This window comes from Lichenostomus cassidix, chromosome 9 (assembly GCF_008360975.1).
Source record: "Lichenostomus cassidix isolate B80296 chromosome 9, HeHo_3.0, whole genome shotgun sequence".
In the NCBI taxonomy this organism is placed as follows: Eukaryota; Metazoa; Chordata; class Aves; order Passeriformes; family Meliphagidae; genus Lichenostomus; species Lichenostomus cassidix.
Genome location: NC_139490.1, coordinates 20,597,844 through 20,613,493, shown reverse-complemented (window position 1 = coordinate 20,613,493; position 15,650 = coordinate 20,597,844). Strand labels below are relative to the sequence as shown.

Genomic DNA, 15,650 nt, shown 5'->3' with positions numbered 1-15,650 from the left:
GAATGTCACCACAAGGAGATGACATCTCCTGGTGGAGGAGAGAGCTGGCAGACAGGTGATGAATACTGCTCACCCATGGGACTATGGCACAGCTTGGAGTCATGCTGATTTTTCCCAAAATTACTGAGTGCTGCCATTGATAATGCTGTTAATATCTGAATGTTCTGCTTGTTCTTTTGGCCTTGACTAAAATCAGGGATTTCGTTCAGTCTCCCATTTAATGTTGTTCATAGCCTGATTAGCCATCCTTATGGATGTGTTCTGTGCATGTTGCAGAAAGACAGAACATTCAGTTCAGATATGGCTTGTCCCATAGTTGGAACAGGGTTGATTGTGCTCTGCTGACTGCAGTGGATGCTGCTAAGCTGAGCTGCAGAGGTGTGAGTGGCACTGAGATACCTCCCTGAGAGCAGCTGTGTGAGTACAACAGAGCTGTAGTTCACTGGCTTACCTCAGCCTTGAGCACAAGGTCTGCTTCTGACAAGTGTTTTACTCTGCTGAGCCTGCTTCAGTTGAAAGGTTTGTTACATCTACTCTTGCTTAAGATTCCTTAGGTAATTAGGAGATTTGCTTTACAGCTCTGCGAGTGCTGTGCAGCATGTAACAGTGTGCCCACTGCGGTGCAGCACTCCAGTGTTTGAGCCATCACTCGTGTCAGTGAGAACTCGTCCTGACAGCTCACCCAACTGTGGCTTGTTAAGAGGGTGGCAGAGCTAGGTTACATGCCATCCTGCTTCAAGCGGAAAGGGAGAGAAATAGCTGGAGATAAACTAACTGGTGTGTTTTATTTAACATTTTGTCTTCCGTTCTTCTTGCAGGGTTGCTAAAAATCCACTCAAATCAGTCTAGTCCACAGCAGGCTGTTCTGACAGTTCCCAGCCAGCTTAAACAGCTCGGTGTAAACACAGCTTCTGGAGGTGTTCAGACAATACTCATGCCTATGAACAAAGGTAAAGGGCAGAGGAGGATGACAGATGGTGTTTGAAAATCTCCTTTGACACAGGGTAGCACTTGGTCACTGTTGGCATACATGGTCCAAAGTAGAGATAGAAGAAATTGTAGCAAGGAATTCATCCCTAAACTTTGTGCTGCAAAAAGAGTGTGTTGCTTCTGAAAAGTTTTATTTGTTGAAGTGTATGAAGTTTGATTTTTTTTTTTTATTCTTTGTTGCTCCCCCCCTTTTCTCTTCTTTTCATTTCCAGTGCTACAGTCACTTTCTACCAGCAAAGTTTCAGCAGTTTCAGCAGTCACAGCAGCAAGTACAGTTGTCCCAAGTCCCTCCACAGCATCCATTGTGAAAGGTAACAAGAGCTTTCTCAGTAAGATAAGTAGTAAAAATAAACTGGTGCTGCTTTATGCAAGTGGCCTGACTATGAAAGTAGACTCCATGACTCTGGGTTCCTTCATTTCCATTATTAGCAGAGTTTAAATCAAAGTTAAATGACACCTGGGGACTAGGAATTTAACAGTGACTTCCCCTTCGACAAATCCCACAGCGTAGATGAGTATGGAGAAAACTGAGGATGTTCTAGAGAGCTACAAGGAGTACTTTAAACACTCATTGTTTCAATCTGTATTTGCAGAACTGCATAGAGTTAGCAAGTATTCAACCACAGATACTGCTGTTCTCAGGCAAGTGTACTGGAGGTTGCTTTCTAGCAGCACTACTAGATGTAGACAGCACATCCCTGTGCACACAGAGGGGAAAGAGGTACATACCGTACTTCCCAGAATAAAGCATGGGGCAGAGCTGACACACCTGAAATCTAGATCGTGCAGAAGTGTCATGTCTCTCTCCATCCCAGCTGTGTGACCAGACTGCCTAGTTATTTGGGTTCAGCACGTCTCTCACTGCTTCTGTCTCACCAGAGTTCTGTCCTAGATGTGAGAAGGTTCAGATGTCAGAATCACTGATGTCTTCAAAAAAGTTGTAACTTTGAAATGTCACGTCTTGTTAAAACTTGGTAGCTTTTTATCCAACTTCATTTGCAGATTGGCCAGGCAGTTCAGTTTAGATCAGGCAGTCATATGCAAAACGGCAGCAATTGATTATGCAGGTTTTCTGACAAGGATGAAATGTGAGCATGTGGAGATTTGTGGGGGGAACGTGTTCTGGTAGCTCTATTTCAGCAGAATTGAAGGTCAAATTTGTTCATGCTTAGCAATGAGAATGCAAACAATAAATGAAGGGATGTTATGTAAGATGTTAAGTTTTACTGGAGTCTCACAAGATTGGTACTTTTATCAAGCTGACTGTACTTTTTGTCTTAAAATGTGTTCTGTTTCTTTGAAGTTAAGATGGAGCCTGATTCAACAGGACAAAACTGCAGTTCTGTGGGTACCCAAGAAGGCCAAGCAGCAGTTAAAACAGAAGAGAGCTCTGAACTTGGGAATTATGTTATCAAGTAATTGTTCATTTCTCTATAAGGACTTCTTATCTTTAAAATACTGGGGGAATGGAGATGGTTATAGGGATACATGCAGTAGTGTTACTTTGACCTAGGAATACATTATAAAATCTTCTGTACTGTACACTGCTGTATCTGTACTAATCCTGTTGGGTAGCATTTGTTTCAGACAATGTTGCAGTATTTCTTTGTGAATGGATTTGTATGCAGGGCTCACGAAAGGGGAAAAATTATTTGAAGATCTGCTGTTGTTTTGGGCTTTGTTAAAATCACAAGCTGCTAAAAGCTCCTTATCATCCTCTGCTTGTGTAAATCCCATTGCCATTGCGTGTCCTTAGTCAGGTCACACTGCCCAGTGAAATGGAGGTCTGAAAAGGGACATCTGAAATAAGTAGAATTGTCCACCTTCTGGCCTCTCAAGTCTTGTTAAGCTCATATACTTCTGTTATTACTTAGTATGAGGGCTGCTTTGCTTCAGAATTAGAATCAAATAAGAATGAGTATTTGATCAGTGGATACTGTGAAATCCAGTGCCTTGTTTGTGATGCTTTTGAAAGTACTTGTTAATGTTTTTTCACCAGAATTCAGACTGCAGAATTTTCTCTGTGTATTTCTTGCAGTGTGTAGGATGTCTCTTCTGCTTTTGATTGCTCCAGCTTTTCTGTCTCTGTTTTGAAAAGTTTTGTTATCTCAGCATACCCCTGCAGACACTACCCTGATGGCGAGTATGTGTAAGAGACAGGAATTAATCTTCAGTCACTACACACTGAAAATTATCTTAGTTATAAGATAACTATTGCAATATACACTTCCTGACAGTTAAATAGACTATGGCTGGTTAAGTAAAATCCCATAAATACAAAGTTTCCCATGCAGTATCCCTTGTTTCCTACTGGGACAGCCTGCACTAGTTATCCCCCAAAGTAGTGTTGCAGCTTGTGAGATAATGCAGGGATTTTCTCCAAGCCTGTCTTCAGTTCCTTCAGCCTGACAAATGCAGCTTCAGATGTGGACACTTTGGTGAGAGGCAGGGCTGTTTGAAATACCTTCTCTGGATTGGGATATAACAGTTTATCCTCATGCTGCTTTGTAATGCCTTGGTACTAAAGACTTTAAATCATGCAGTGATTTTGAAACCTTTTGCATCTGATTCATTGCTTCCAACAGCTGTCTTCATTGTGATATTTTTTATCCCTTGCAGCATAGAATATTTGGAGAACATCCAGCAGCTTTTAACAGCAATAGTGAAGAAGGTTCCATTAATTGCTGAAAAAAGTAAGCAATAAATGAAAAGGCTTTGCTGTGTATTGTCAGTTTATCAACAAAATGCCTGGCATACTCCATAGCTGCAGAAATTATTAAAAGGTGGAATGAAATGAAAGCCATTCTGCTAGAGAGTGTACTCCAGGGGTTATTCTAAAGATGCTTAGAATTAGGTTCTTCCAGTAAAGTCAAATATGTTGCTAGCAGTTAAAATCTTTCATTTGGCTTTTTTTTTTTTTTTGTTGGAAATAGATTGTATTTCTTCATGTAATGGCTGCAAGTAGGTCTTCTTTTTTCTGGTTTGTCCTTAATGGATGTGCTTTTCTCTTTTCTTTTTTTCATTTTTTAAATTCAGGACTAGGTTTCAGAGAGTTGGAAAATACAGTAACATAGCTCAACACTGAAATGTGTTTGTTATTGGGGTTTTTGCCTTCTTTTTTAAACAAAAGCCATAGTTTGCAGAGAAACATTTTAATTTTGTGTGGTGCTGTATAATTTCATTCCTCTTATTCATGTACATGACTGAAAATGTATCAGCTTTGTCTTATAACTAATGCACTTCTAACGAGTGGTGCTGGAGACTGGGTAGGGCAGATCCTCTCAAAGAGAGGCAGCAAAGTAGGAGTGAGAGGCATAGTAAAGCTTTCATCACATGCAGCTCTCATGCTTTTGCCAGGAAACCTTTTCACTGTTGTTTCATTTTTATGTTGTAATTTGTTTGGGAAAAAAAAGTCCAGTTTTCCAAAGGAAGAGACTTTCACTAATTAGGCAGACTTACAGGTCTACATGTAGAGTTTTGGAGGGAAAAACAGGCTGAAACCAGCCCACAGCTACAGATGTCTGTGTATATGACCAAGAGGGAGGCTGGTTTTACATCTAAAAACCACAGTCAGTCTCTCTTGGAGAGAGCACAGCATTTGTAAGAGTTAGTTCATTGATTAGTTGATTGCAGTCATTGATCCTGTAAGCATGAAATGCATTTCCCTCTTCCTCTTTGCTGAATAACATCAAACTTAGAATTCATCTTACTTCACATACTGAAAATTTAATAGAGTTTTTGGTTTTGTGTTTTTTAGGTGAGGATATAAGCTCTTTTTGTGCCAGTTCAGTGGAACAGTATTACAGCTGGAACATTGGGAAGAGGAGGGCAGCTGAGGTAATTCTCTCCTCCTATGTTTCATAAGCAGTCACTAGGAGCACAAGAAGGATTTCTGAATTATAGAAGCTTCCTTGTTGTTGTCTGATTTGTTTTCTGAATAAGTGTGTTATTTTAAATGGCACTATTCCTTCCTGCAAGATGCACTGTCTTGTGTTCAGTGATCCAGTGTATTGTTCAGAGGCTTTCTCAAGCAGAAAGGATGCTGAAGGTCATTTTTCAGTTTATTTATAGTAAGATGGTTTTTGAAGCATTTTAAAATTCTAAATTTTTTCAGACTGGTAGTACTTTATCCTCATCACTGGTCTGTGGCATATCACAGTCAAGGAAATTTTACCCAACATACTTTATCTGTCTTTTTATGGGATTGTGCCTGCTTTCTGTAGGACAAGAATTGAGGGATCTGACATAAGCAGTGCTTGTCCTGAAGTAGATTGTCAGTTCACCAAAGATAAATGCTTCGAATAACCTGGACCTTTTGTATTGTGGTTTCCCTCTGTTTCTTCATAACTTGCCATCTTGCCATGGAGTTTTACAGGGAAGATGTTAACACTGAATTAGATCTCCTGCTGTTGCCAGCTTAAATGATCAAAGAGTTTAAGCAGATTTTAAGCATATTTTACTCTAGTGGATTTCTTGCACTGTGTCTATGTATTTATTGCACTTTGGTGTTACTTGGGATTTCAAATCAAGACAAATGTGTCTAGGCCCCTGTAAATGTGTATCCCTTTTCTTGAGATTTGTTTTGGATGATAAAGCAAAGTTTAAATGACATGTCAGGACTTATTCTGGCTTCTGAGAAAATAATGTTCCTTTTCTGTTTCCCTTGCAATGTGGATTATGGTTCTGGGCTGTAAACTAACCATAAATGTTCTAGGCAGTGTAATGAGCTTTCACTTTGGTTGGTCACAGTGGCAACGAGCAATGACAGTGAGAAAGATCCTGCAAGAAATCATAGAGAAGCATCCCAGGTTTCACAATATCACCCCCCTGAAAACAAAGCACGTGGTGCACTGGTGTCGGTGCCATGGCTACACTCCCCCTGACCCTGAGACCTTGCACAACGATGAGGACTCCATTGAGGATGTGCTGACACAGATAGACAGTGAGCCAGGTGAGTGGGGAGGGACAGGAGGCTCCTTTCTGCCGAAAGACACTGTTCTTAAATGCTTTGTGGCAGTTTTTATTAAATGCCTTGAGACTGTGTGCATACACATCTGGAAAAGGGGATTCTAACTTTCTTTGTTTTACCTTAATTCATTCTGGAATATCAAAAGCTGGAGATTGTAAGGGCAGGCCCACAAGTGGGGCTGTCGCTTGTCCCTTTCAGTCCTGATGTTTTTCTGGCTCTTGTCTTGGTTTTTATTGTGCTTTGGGGCCCTTGGAGGCTCAGTGTAGATAAATCTCATGAAAGATGGTTCTTAGAATGCTCCACAATGTAATTATAAGTGGATACGCGAAGTAAGCTTAGGGAGTAATGACATTTTTGCCCTTGGGTAGGCTTAGCCTCTGTTAAGACTTACCATGCAAACAATATGAATGAGTTCAGGTACAAAACAAAAAAAAAACCAACCCAAACCTGGTAGTGGCAGTGTGAAGCTCACTGGTGGTTAATTTACCTCCAAAAGTGAGATGAATTGGCTTGTGTGAAGCTTCACACTTTGTATTGCAGCTGCTACATTATTCCACTAGCATAGCTCTAGGATCCCCACAGTTCATTTTAGTATGTATTAAAATCACATCTTTAATTTCATCCATTCTTCACAGTTAAGCTCTCTTGTTTCACCTTTAGATAATCCCTTTCCCCAAGGTGAATGTTTTTCTGTTCTTGATCATACAGAGATTTAAGGTATTTCACAGAAGTGTATGGAATTGATTATATGTTGTGAAGTCTGGCCCCGCATTGCAGTTGTTGAAGGTGGAAAGGAAGCCTACATCCACCTTACAGTATTTTTATCTAAATCTATCACACTAGATTTGTGTCTGTCTTTGAAGAGTAGAATCTGTTTCTACATACATAGCTTTACACTGAGGGTTTTACTGGCTTGTGTTGATCATGCAGAGAAGAGGTTACCCTTCTGCCATTCCTCTGTGAACCTGTCTTCTGATTTTTTTCTTAAGAACCATGATAATGCTTGTCACAATGTAAAAGATGATTTAACATTACATGGTGCCTTACATAGTAAAAGCTCTTCTTCTCCAAGCAAGTTGAAGAGCATCAGACTGGTTTGCCAGTTGCCAAAATGCTTAAAAAGCTTCTGTGAGAATATCTGGGAGACTGACATTTGCCTGGTTTTGTATGAAATGCAGCCTTCTTGATTGGTGTAGGAGCAGATGTGGGAGAGAACCATGAGTGTCATGAATATATAATTAGAAGGCTCTCAATGACTGTTTGCATTTCTGTTCATCCTTATATTTGGTAGGCACTACAAAAATAACTTGCAATTACCTTAATTTCTTACCATCTTTTGAGTGTGCATCTGTTTATAAACAGCTTTCCATAACCTATCATGTGTTTAATTGATTGCTTCTATTTCAGAATGCCCTTCATCTTACAGCAGTGGTGAGGAGCTGTGCCGAAAACTAGAGGAACTACAGCAATTTCTGAAACAAGAACCAGAACACGAGGAGGAAGTAGATATTCTCAACTTTAGCGAGCCATTAAAAATAAACATTAAAAAAGAACAGGAGGAGAAACAAGAAGAGATGAAGTTCTACATGGCTTCCTTGCCTGCATCAGAGTTTGTGAGGGACACTGCTGAGAAGGTAATAAGTGAATCATAAAGCTAATTAGAACTGTTGTTAAGCTAGTTGTGGTCTTGCATTTATTTAGTTGCATTTCTTTAATATATACAGGCCTTGGGATATTTTAATGAAATATTTTTATAAATGCCTGGAAAAATTGGACCTTCTGACTCATGACACTCAGCTGCCAGTTCTGGCAGGGAAAGGGAAGAGTGCCAGCTGGGAGCTCATTTCAGAGTAGCTTTTTTGCAGGGCTTAGTACAGAAGAATCATCTTGAAAAGCTAAAGGCAAGGATAAATGAGGGATGAGGAGAACTAGCACTGAATTCTTCCTGTCCCATCATGTGCAAGATGTGGACTTGTTGCTGGGACCAATGCTGTGTAATAGCAGCTCCTGAGAAAGGGTTGTGGTAAAGCTTAGCAAACGTCTCTACTGCTTGGATTTCTTCCTCCTATTCAGTTTAGAGAAGGAGGTCTTCTGTAAAAGCCGCAGGGGAGAGAGAGGAGGCTGACTTGGTTTTTAGGAAGGAATGCTTGCCATTGTACCAGTGGAGACAGGAGCAGCAGGAGAGGTTTGCATGGAGCAATTGTTGGAGAAAGAAAAGATCTCTATCCCCACCTCACCTGCTGACACCAAGGGACAAAACTTTGGTTCTGCAGTGTATCTGGTCTGTTGCTACACAGGTAACAAAGGCACAGGCACAATGAGTGGAACTGAGGGATGAAGTACTCTTTTGATGTGGAACTTCTATGCCAGGAGCACTGTTTAAAGTGGTTTCAGTGGCCATAGTTGGGTGCAGGAAAGAGGATGAGTAGATGGATTGAAGATACGTACAGTTTTAAAATGTATCTTTTGATTGAGAATGGAAGCTACCCAATGCAGCCTTGCTTTTATGTGGACTTTTTGAAACAAAAATTAACACCTGCTTTTGTTTCTTATGACTTTCAGGGGCATTTCTATAGGCTGTGCTAATTTTACCCAGATTTTTTTTTAATTAGGCCTGAGATTATACTGCTTGAAAGTTCTGTAGTGTGTACTTGCTTGTCTTTTAACTACCCTTTGTAATACAGGTTCTGTTCATCTTATCAAATTGTAGTACAATGTGCATTGTGTTATTTGATACATTAAATTTTTTTCTCTCTTGTATTTTATAGATAGGGATTTCTTTTCAACCTGCTGAGGTACAAAAGAATGTTTATGCATCAGTAATAGAAGATATGATTTTAAAGGTAAGAAATTACGTCACAGGAAGGGCTTGTCTGTAACTGTATGAATTCAGCAATTAGAAAAAAAATATTGAATATATTTATTAACATGCATTTATTAAATCAAAGTCTGTCTTTGTGCATGAATAGATAGATACATTGCTGCCCAAAGAGAGTTGTATACTTCTATGTGGGTTTTCAGTTTTCTAACCAATTTCTTGGCTTGGACACAGAAAAGTGATTTGCAAATTCTCACCACCACTAAGATACTGACTCATTGTGTAATTTTGAAAATACCCCTTGCTTTGTTCTTCCCATCAGAATTGGGGAAGGGAATCTTTCAGATTGTGTAAGACTTGATTATTTTATACAAGAGTAGCTATATTTTCCTAAATACTGCTCAGTTGCCTTGCCCAGGTAGTCTCTGATGGGAGACTACTGAATTCCTGCAGACAGTAACAATTCTGCCTTGTGTGAGAAACTATTTCTCTATCATATTCGCTTTTGGAAAAACAGAGAAATGGTTTTGTGCCAAAATGTGAACAGTGGGGATCTGGAGTTCTTGGTTTTGGACAGAATGCGAACACAGTTTATTTCTAGCAGCACTCTGGTGTATTTCATGCCAAAGATGATTTTTGGGTTTGTTTATACAGACTGCAGCTTATCAGAAGATGAGTTTTATGAAAGCTAATTGATTCCAGGTGGTACATGCCCTTGTGTGCATGCCTGTGCTGTGCTTCTTGTTACTTACCACAGTTGAACTCTGATACAGACACATCCATTTGTGGATACAGATTGTAGCCATCAGGTTGCTCCATTATAATTGCAGAGTTATGCCAGCTTTCTTCACTGAATGTTCCAGAAACCTCTCCTCTGGTCTTGATACAGCACAGAAAGCCAAGAACCTTAATTAGCTCTTGACTGAGCCTTGGTTAAGCCAAGTATTGGGCATGTGGCTGCCCAGGCTGGGAGGTTTCTAAGCGGGTATCTTGACACAAGCCTAGTGACCCCAGGGAGTGGGCTGGGATGCATCTACTAGCTCCCAGGAGAATAGCTGCAGTCTGCCATGTACAAAACCAGCTCTGGTGTGTGAGAGGAAGGGTCCTGAAATGCTCTTTGAAGTACAGGCTCTGGAACGTTAGATCCATGTACCTGGATGGGTACATGGATCGCTGGGCATGTACCACTCTGCAGGTCTGGAGGGAAACCAGCCTGGGCAGTTGCAACCTGAGCTCTGTGCATCTCTGGGTCTCTTTCTGTTAAATAAACTCAAGTCTTAAATAATAAAACTCACTCAGGCATCTTGAACTGCCCCATGCTGATGGATTGAGGAATGAAGAGAGCCAAAATTTCAGCTGCTCTTACACTGATACTTGAGCAAATAGCAAGTTCTTTTGCTCTTTTTATCCTCTTGTCTCCTAATGCTGTCTCCTGTCTCAGGCCACTGAACAGCTGATGAGTGATATCCTACGGCAAGCGCTCGCTGTGGCATACCAGACAGCTCCTCACAACAGGTACAGCATTGGGGCTCCTCTGCGGCCACTTGCACTGGCACTAAGGGCTTGAATGGCTTCAGGAATTTAGTCAGGCTGTGTGTGGCTCAGACCATGAGAGTGAGGGGATTTATGGACTATACTCTGGGAAGGCCCAAGCCTTAAAAGGGGGTTTGTCATTTTGTGGCTCCCTGGTGGCAAAGGATGGGAGCAGAAACATTAAAAAACCAAGGCAAGATTCTCTGGTGTTGCCACAGAGCCACACTGGAAGGACCTGCTCACTCTTGTCCATCTCAGGTTAGTGTATAGATAACTTAGCCATGACCTGCCAGAACTTAACCTAAATAATCTCTTTATTTTACTGATACACACTTTTCTGCCTCAGATGCCAAGTGGTTTTTATAGAATCATAAAATGATTTGGATTGGAAGGGACCTTAAATATCAGGGATGCCCTCCACTATCCCAGGGTACTCCAAGCCATGTCCAACCTGGCCTTAAACACTTCCAGGGATGGGGCAGCCACAGCATCTCGGGGCAACAGGTCCAGTGCCTCACCACCCTCAACAGTAAAGAATTCTTTTTAAATAGCTAATGATTAGGCCACATTTTTATTTCTGTTCAGCAGCATGATTTGGGATAACTTAAATTTATTTTAAAAAACCCAAACACTATGAGAAAACACTCAGTTTAAATATTCACTTGTATGCAATATATAAATATTTACATAATTTATAAAAAAGTATGTATAGATGTTGTATATAGAAACACATATACAACAATTGTGCTATACAAGTTCAAGAATTCATACTTTAGTATTTCATTTTCCTGTCCCAATGCTCAAGAGGTTTCCCCTAGTCATTTGAGTGGCTTTTTTTATGCTGTGATATTTTAATGCTTTCCCTGCATTGCTCTAACACCTGCTCTTATATCCTTTTCTTTGTTTTGATTGTTATTTTTCCTTTTTCCCTCCCTCCCCCACTGGTATATTTATTGACTTGCTGCTTTATGGACATGTGGTTTTTTGTGTATTATAATAGCATCTCTGATGCATTCCCTGCAGGACTCCAAGAGAGATCACAGTGATGAATATTCACAAAGCCATCTGTAATATTCCTTTTCTTGACTTCCTCACAAACAAACATATGAAGATACTAAATGAGGAGCAATGAAATAGAGCAGAGAAGATGCTACAGGAAAGGTGGATTTATGACTGAAGTTGGGTTGACAAATCCAGTATTTCTGTAGGACGCTATTACATACATTTATAACATTGGGCTACTAGATTGTTACCTCCAATTAAAGATGCACCTTAATGCAACAAAATGATGCTCTGTTCCAAATCAAGTTGTTAAATGTCAGTGTTTACTTGGTAAGTGTATGTTCAGTGGCTGAACAAACATTGTCAGTTTGCATCAAGTTGCTAGCTGTGAGAGACTCCACAGGCCTGGTCCCTCTGAGACAGCTCTGCTGGTGAGATTGAACTGGTTTTTAAGATGAGAAATTATGGTTTTTGATGCAGTCTATATGTAAGCTGGTTTCCCCATGCAGCGAGCAGGGCACTTGCTTTCACACTCTGAATAAGAGAAAAGTCAAAGGCAGCTTTTAAACGTGGGCCATTTGAGTAGATGGGTGGATTGCGAGCAGAAGGCTGATTTGGCCATTGTTGCCTGAGCATGATGTATGTGACTGAGCATACAGCTGGGTTGGCTTGTCAGTAGCTTACTCAGCTAAGTGTCACCTAACCAAATTCCTTGCCTCTCTAGAGGAGGTGTCAGGTGCCACCACCTTTCTTAGTCACCTTGGAAAGGGGGGACCGGCACATCCTCAAGCAAGATGTACAAACCATAATCAGGCTTAGTAAGATTTGACTGACCACTTGTCCTGCATGGGAAAGGAGAGGAACTAGGACAGTGTTCAGGGTTTGTGGGCTTGGGCTGGCTAAAATGCTTCACTTGCTCAGCAAGTGCTTCCCCAGGCTGCCAGGAGGTTTGGAGAGTGCTGGAGGGCAGATGGTCAGCTGTGTTGTACAAGTCTTAATGTTTTAGCAGTGTTCACCAATTATCAGCTTAAACTGTGAAGTGCTGGGGGAGCAGCACTGCTTTGACTTAAGTTCTGTTCAACACAGAGAGGCCTGGTAGGATCAAAAAATCAGAGATTTGCTGCTTTTGGGGAGATCCTCTGATGTCGACTGCAGGAAGAAGTTCTATTACTGCTACTAACCCCAGCACTTACCTGTCTCAGGAACACCACTGGTGAGGGAGACATGTCTGCTGCCTGGCTATCTACACCTTGCTGAAGAAAGCTTCGTTGACAACATCCTGACCACCCCACATCCACCACCCCTTTGTCCTGCCCCATGGGTGCTTGCTGGTAGTGTGAATAAGCCATTGTGAAGTTGGTGGGACTCCTGTGGGACTGTCATGCTTTCAGCATGCTTGTTTTGCCTGGCAGTGCTGTTGTGGGTGGAGCATGGGCCAAACAGCCAGAACCTCCAGTGCGCTGATCTCAGCTGGGTCTCTGATCTGCTGCATGGCCTTTGATTTAATCACTCTGTGCCTCAGTTTCCCCATCTCTGAACATGGGGAGCAGGATACCTACCTCACAGGGGTGTACTGAGGCCTCGCTCTTGTTGGTGCCGTGCTTTGACAATACAAAGCCTTTTATAAACATTAAACTACAGTTATCTTTCGTGGCCTGGGGTAGGAGCAGAATGTTATCTTTTGGTGCTTTTTTGGGGCTAGAAGACAGGCGATGGTAACTACAGTAGTGTGCAGGAACTGTGAAAAATGCTTCAATTAGAGGGTGGTTTCAGACTGGGAGAGTAGCATAAGTTTGATGCAGTTGTTAAACTGAAGAAAGCATTGTGTGCCTCAGATGAGATGCTGCCTGTCTTCTCCACCTTAAATAAAACTAGGGTCTGCAGGAAAGCCCCTCTCAGTTCATCACAGCTAACAGGGAGCTACAGTTCTGTTGAATATGAGTGGCAGAACCTGACCCCTGAATCTAGGAAATGGGACCAATGGATGAAATCCAAACAGCATTCAGAGAAGGACTTAAATGCCCCCTAGGAAGGACATTACAGATGCTCTGGATTCAAAAGCTAATCCTGGCTTGATCGGGTGAGCTGAGTGCAGGATTGCCTGTGAAAGGAAAGGGCACAGCTTAGCCCTGACATTACTTTATCAGTGGAGGTCAGTGTGACTGAGTTGAGCAGCAGTGATTATGTTTCAGCTCAGTGTTGAGTTGGGAGGAATCCAGGTAGCTGGGGAACTGCAGGCCCCATGCTTGGTAGGCCTCGGGGTCTGCACTGCTTTCAGGCACCCCTGTACACAGCTTTTACAGGGCATTTTCAAGGTCCCTGTCACTATCACGACAAACCTGCAGGTTCTGTGGGAACAGCCTTTTGGGCAAACTCAGTCGTGCTATGATCTGCAATGACTCAAGTACTCTATGCAGTTTTGGATGCCACAATATAAAAAAGACATTAAGCTGTTGGAGAGCATCCAAAGAAGGGCCACAGGGATGGGGAAAGGTCTGGGGGGGGAAGCCATATGAGGAGCAGCTGAGGTCACTTGGTCTATTCAGCCTGGAGGAGATGGAGGGGAGACCTCATTGTGGTCTTCACCATCCTCCCAAGGGGCAGGTACACATCTCCTCACTCTCGTGACCAGTGACAGGACCTGAGGGAATGGCATGAAGCTGAGTTAGAGGAGGTTTAGGTTGAATATTAGGCAAAAGTTTTTCACCCAGAGGGTGGTTGGGTACTGAAACAGGCTCCCCAGGGCAGTGACCACAGCACCAAATCTGTCTGAGTTCTAGAAGCGTTTGGACAATGCTCTCAGACATAGGGTGTGACTTGGGGTGTCCTCTGCAGGGCCAGGAGTTGGACTCAGTGATCCTTGTGGGTCCCTTCCAACTCAGCAAGTTCTCTGATTCTATACACATGCATTTCTAGCCCCTGTCTCTTGCAGGCTTTGTTTCTGGGATTCTGGTAACACCCAGAGCAGCTTTGGAGGATGCAGGAGCTCATCTTTGGGCATCTGTTTGCAAATTGTGGCTTTTTTGCCTGTGTCCTGCTTTTCTGTGAGGAATGGAATTTTCAGAAAAAGTCTTGAACCTGGCCCTCAATTAGGCAGGTACAGACCCCTCGTTCTTAATGGGGTTCTTGTAGTGGAGATCTACTGCTACATTTCTGAGCAACCACAGGTGATTCTCCTAGGAGATGCTATATTAATAGTATATAAAGTTTGCTGAAGAAAAATAAACTTCAAAAGCAGATAGAAATGACAGATTTGTTTAGTTCTTCAGATGTAGGAGATGTTTGCAACAAGTTCTTTGCATTTTGAATAGGGGTGGGAGAAAAATTTGGTGGTGAGAAGTTCCTGTGGGAATTGCTTGGAGATAAGTTAGAGGTTGTGGAATTTCACACATCCCTTCAGGTGTTTGTGGAATGCTACAGGTGCAGTGTGTTGAAATGTTGCGGTATATTTCTCTGGCTTTCTGAAGAGTTAAAGATTTCTTTACAAATATTGCCCCTATTTGTAATGCTGAGTGTTTAAATCCTTCATGTTATCTGTATTATACTGTATAATTGTGTAATATACGTATGTTTACAATAAATTCTTTTATTAGCTGTGCTAGGATTGTCTTGACTGTCACCTGTCACTCAGAGTTTCTTCAGATCCACTGATATTTTTGTACTCTGTGTATTCAGAATGTCATGATTAGTTCTGGGTAAGAATTGGTAGTTGTGGAATTGATCTGAAGGAAAAGGTAATTTTTCGCTTTTTTCTGGTTGTTTTAAAAAGCTCCTGGTTTTGGAAGCTGAGGGAATGGAAGCCAGGAGCTGAGCTCGTCCAACCTTTCATCTTCCAGAGCAGCCTGTTTAAATAGCGAGTCATTGGTTTGTGTGGAGGACTGGAAAGCAAAGTGGGTTGAGGTTGGCCAGCAGCCAGATGCCCACCCAGCTGCTCTCACTCCCCTTCACAAGGCGAGAGATAGTAAAGGGAAAAAGCTTGTGGGTCAGAATACTGCACCACGCTCACTAAGAGATCACTTAGAGTCACTCAGTTTGGAAAACACCTCTAATGTCATCAAATTCAACAGTTACTCCATGGGCCACTGCCATGCTCACCATTAACCATGTCCACAAGTGCCACATCTACATGTCTTTTAAATCTTGCCACAGCTGGGGATGCCACCGCTGCCCTGGGCACATCAAGGGAGGCTGTAGATGAAAACAGGGACAGTGTGTCCTGGTTACTGTCATAGGCAAAACAGGCTCGACTTGGGGAAAACTGAACTCATTGCTAGATAAAAGCTGGATGGTGAGAGGCAAAGACACCAAAAAAAAAAAAAAAAGAGAAAACAAAAACAA

At 41.9% G+C, this 15,650-nt stretch overlaps 1 protein-coding gene across 7 annotated transcripts in view; it reads left to right on the top strand.

Annotated features, from left to right (window-relative positions):
* Nucleotides 1-14,911, top strand: part of YEATS2 (YEATS domain containing 2) — a 48,838-nt gene extending 33,927 nt beyond the window's left edge. For 4 of the 7 annotated variants that reach the window (XM_085069763.1, XM_085069762.1, XM_085069758.1 and 1 more), the window contains 10 exons: nucleotides 819-950; nucleotides 1,203-1,301; nucleotides 2,294-2,405; nucleotides 3,610-3,683; nucleotides 4,748-4,827; nucleotides 5,740-5,941; nucleotides 7,367-7,593; nucleotides 8,728-8,802; nucleotides 10,219-10,292; nucleotides 11,334-14,911. In XM_085069763.1, the coding sequence (XP_084925889.1) occupies nucleotides 819-950; nucleotides 1,203-1,301; nucleotides 2,294-2,405; nucleotides 3,610-3,683; nucleotides 4,748-4,827; nucleotides 5,740-5,941; nucleotides 7,367-7,593; nucleotides 8,728-8,802; nucleotides 10,219-10,292; nucleotides 11,334-11,442 (1,184 nt within the window). In that variant the 3' untranslated portion in view covers nucleotides 11,443-14,911. The remainder of the gene's footprint in view (nucleotides 1-818; nucleotides 951-1,202; nucleotides 1,302-2,293; nucleotides 2,406-3,609; nucleotides 3,684-4,747; nucleotides 4,828-5,739; nucleotides 5,942-7,366; nucleotides 7,594-8,727; nucleotides 8,803-10,218; nucleotides 10,293-11,333) is intronic. The other 3 variants (XR_014854115.1, XM_085069760.1, XM_085069761.1) reach the window with 3 other exon arrangements.
* Nucleotides 14,912-15,650: the final 739 nt, after the last annotated feature.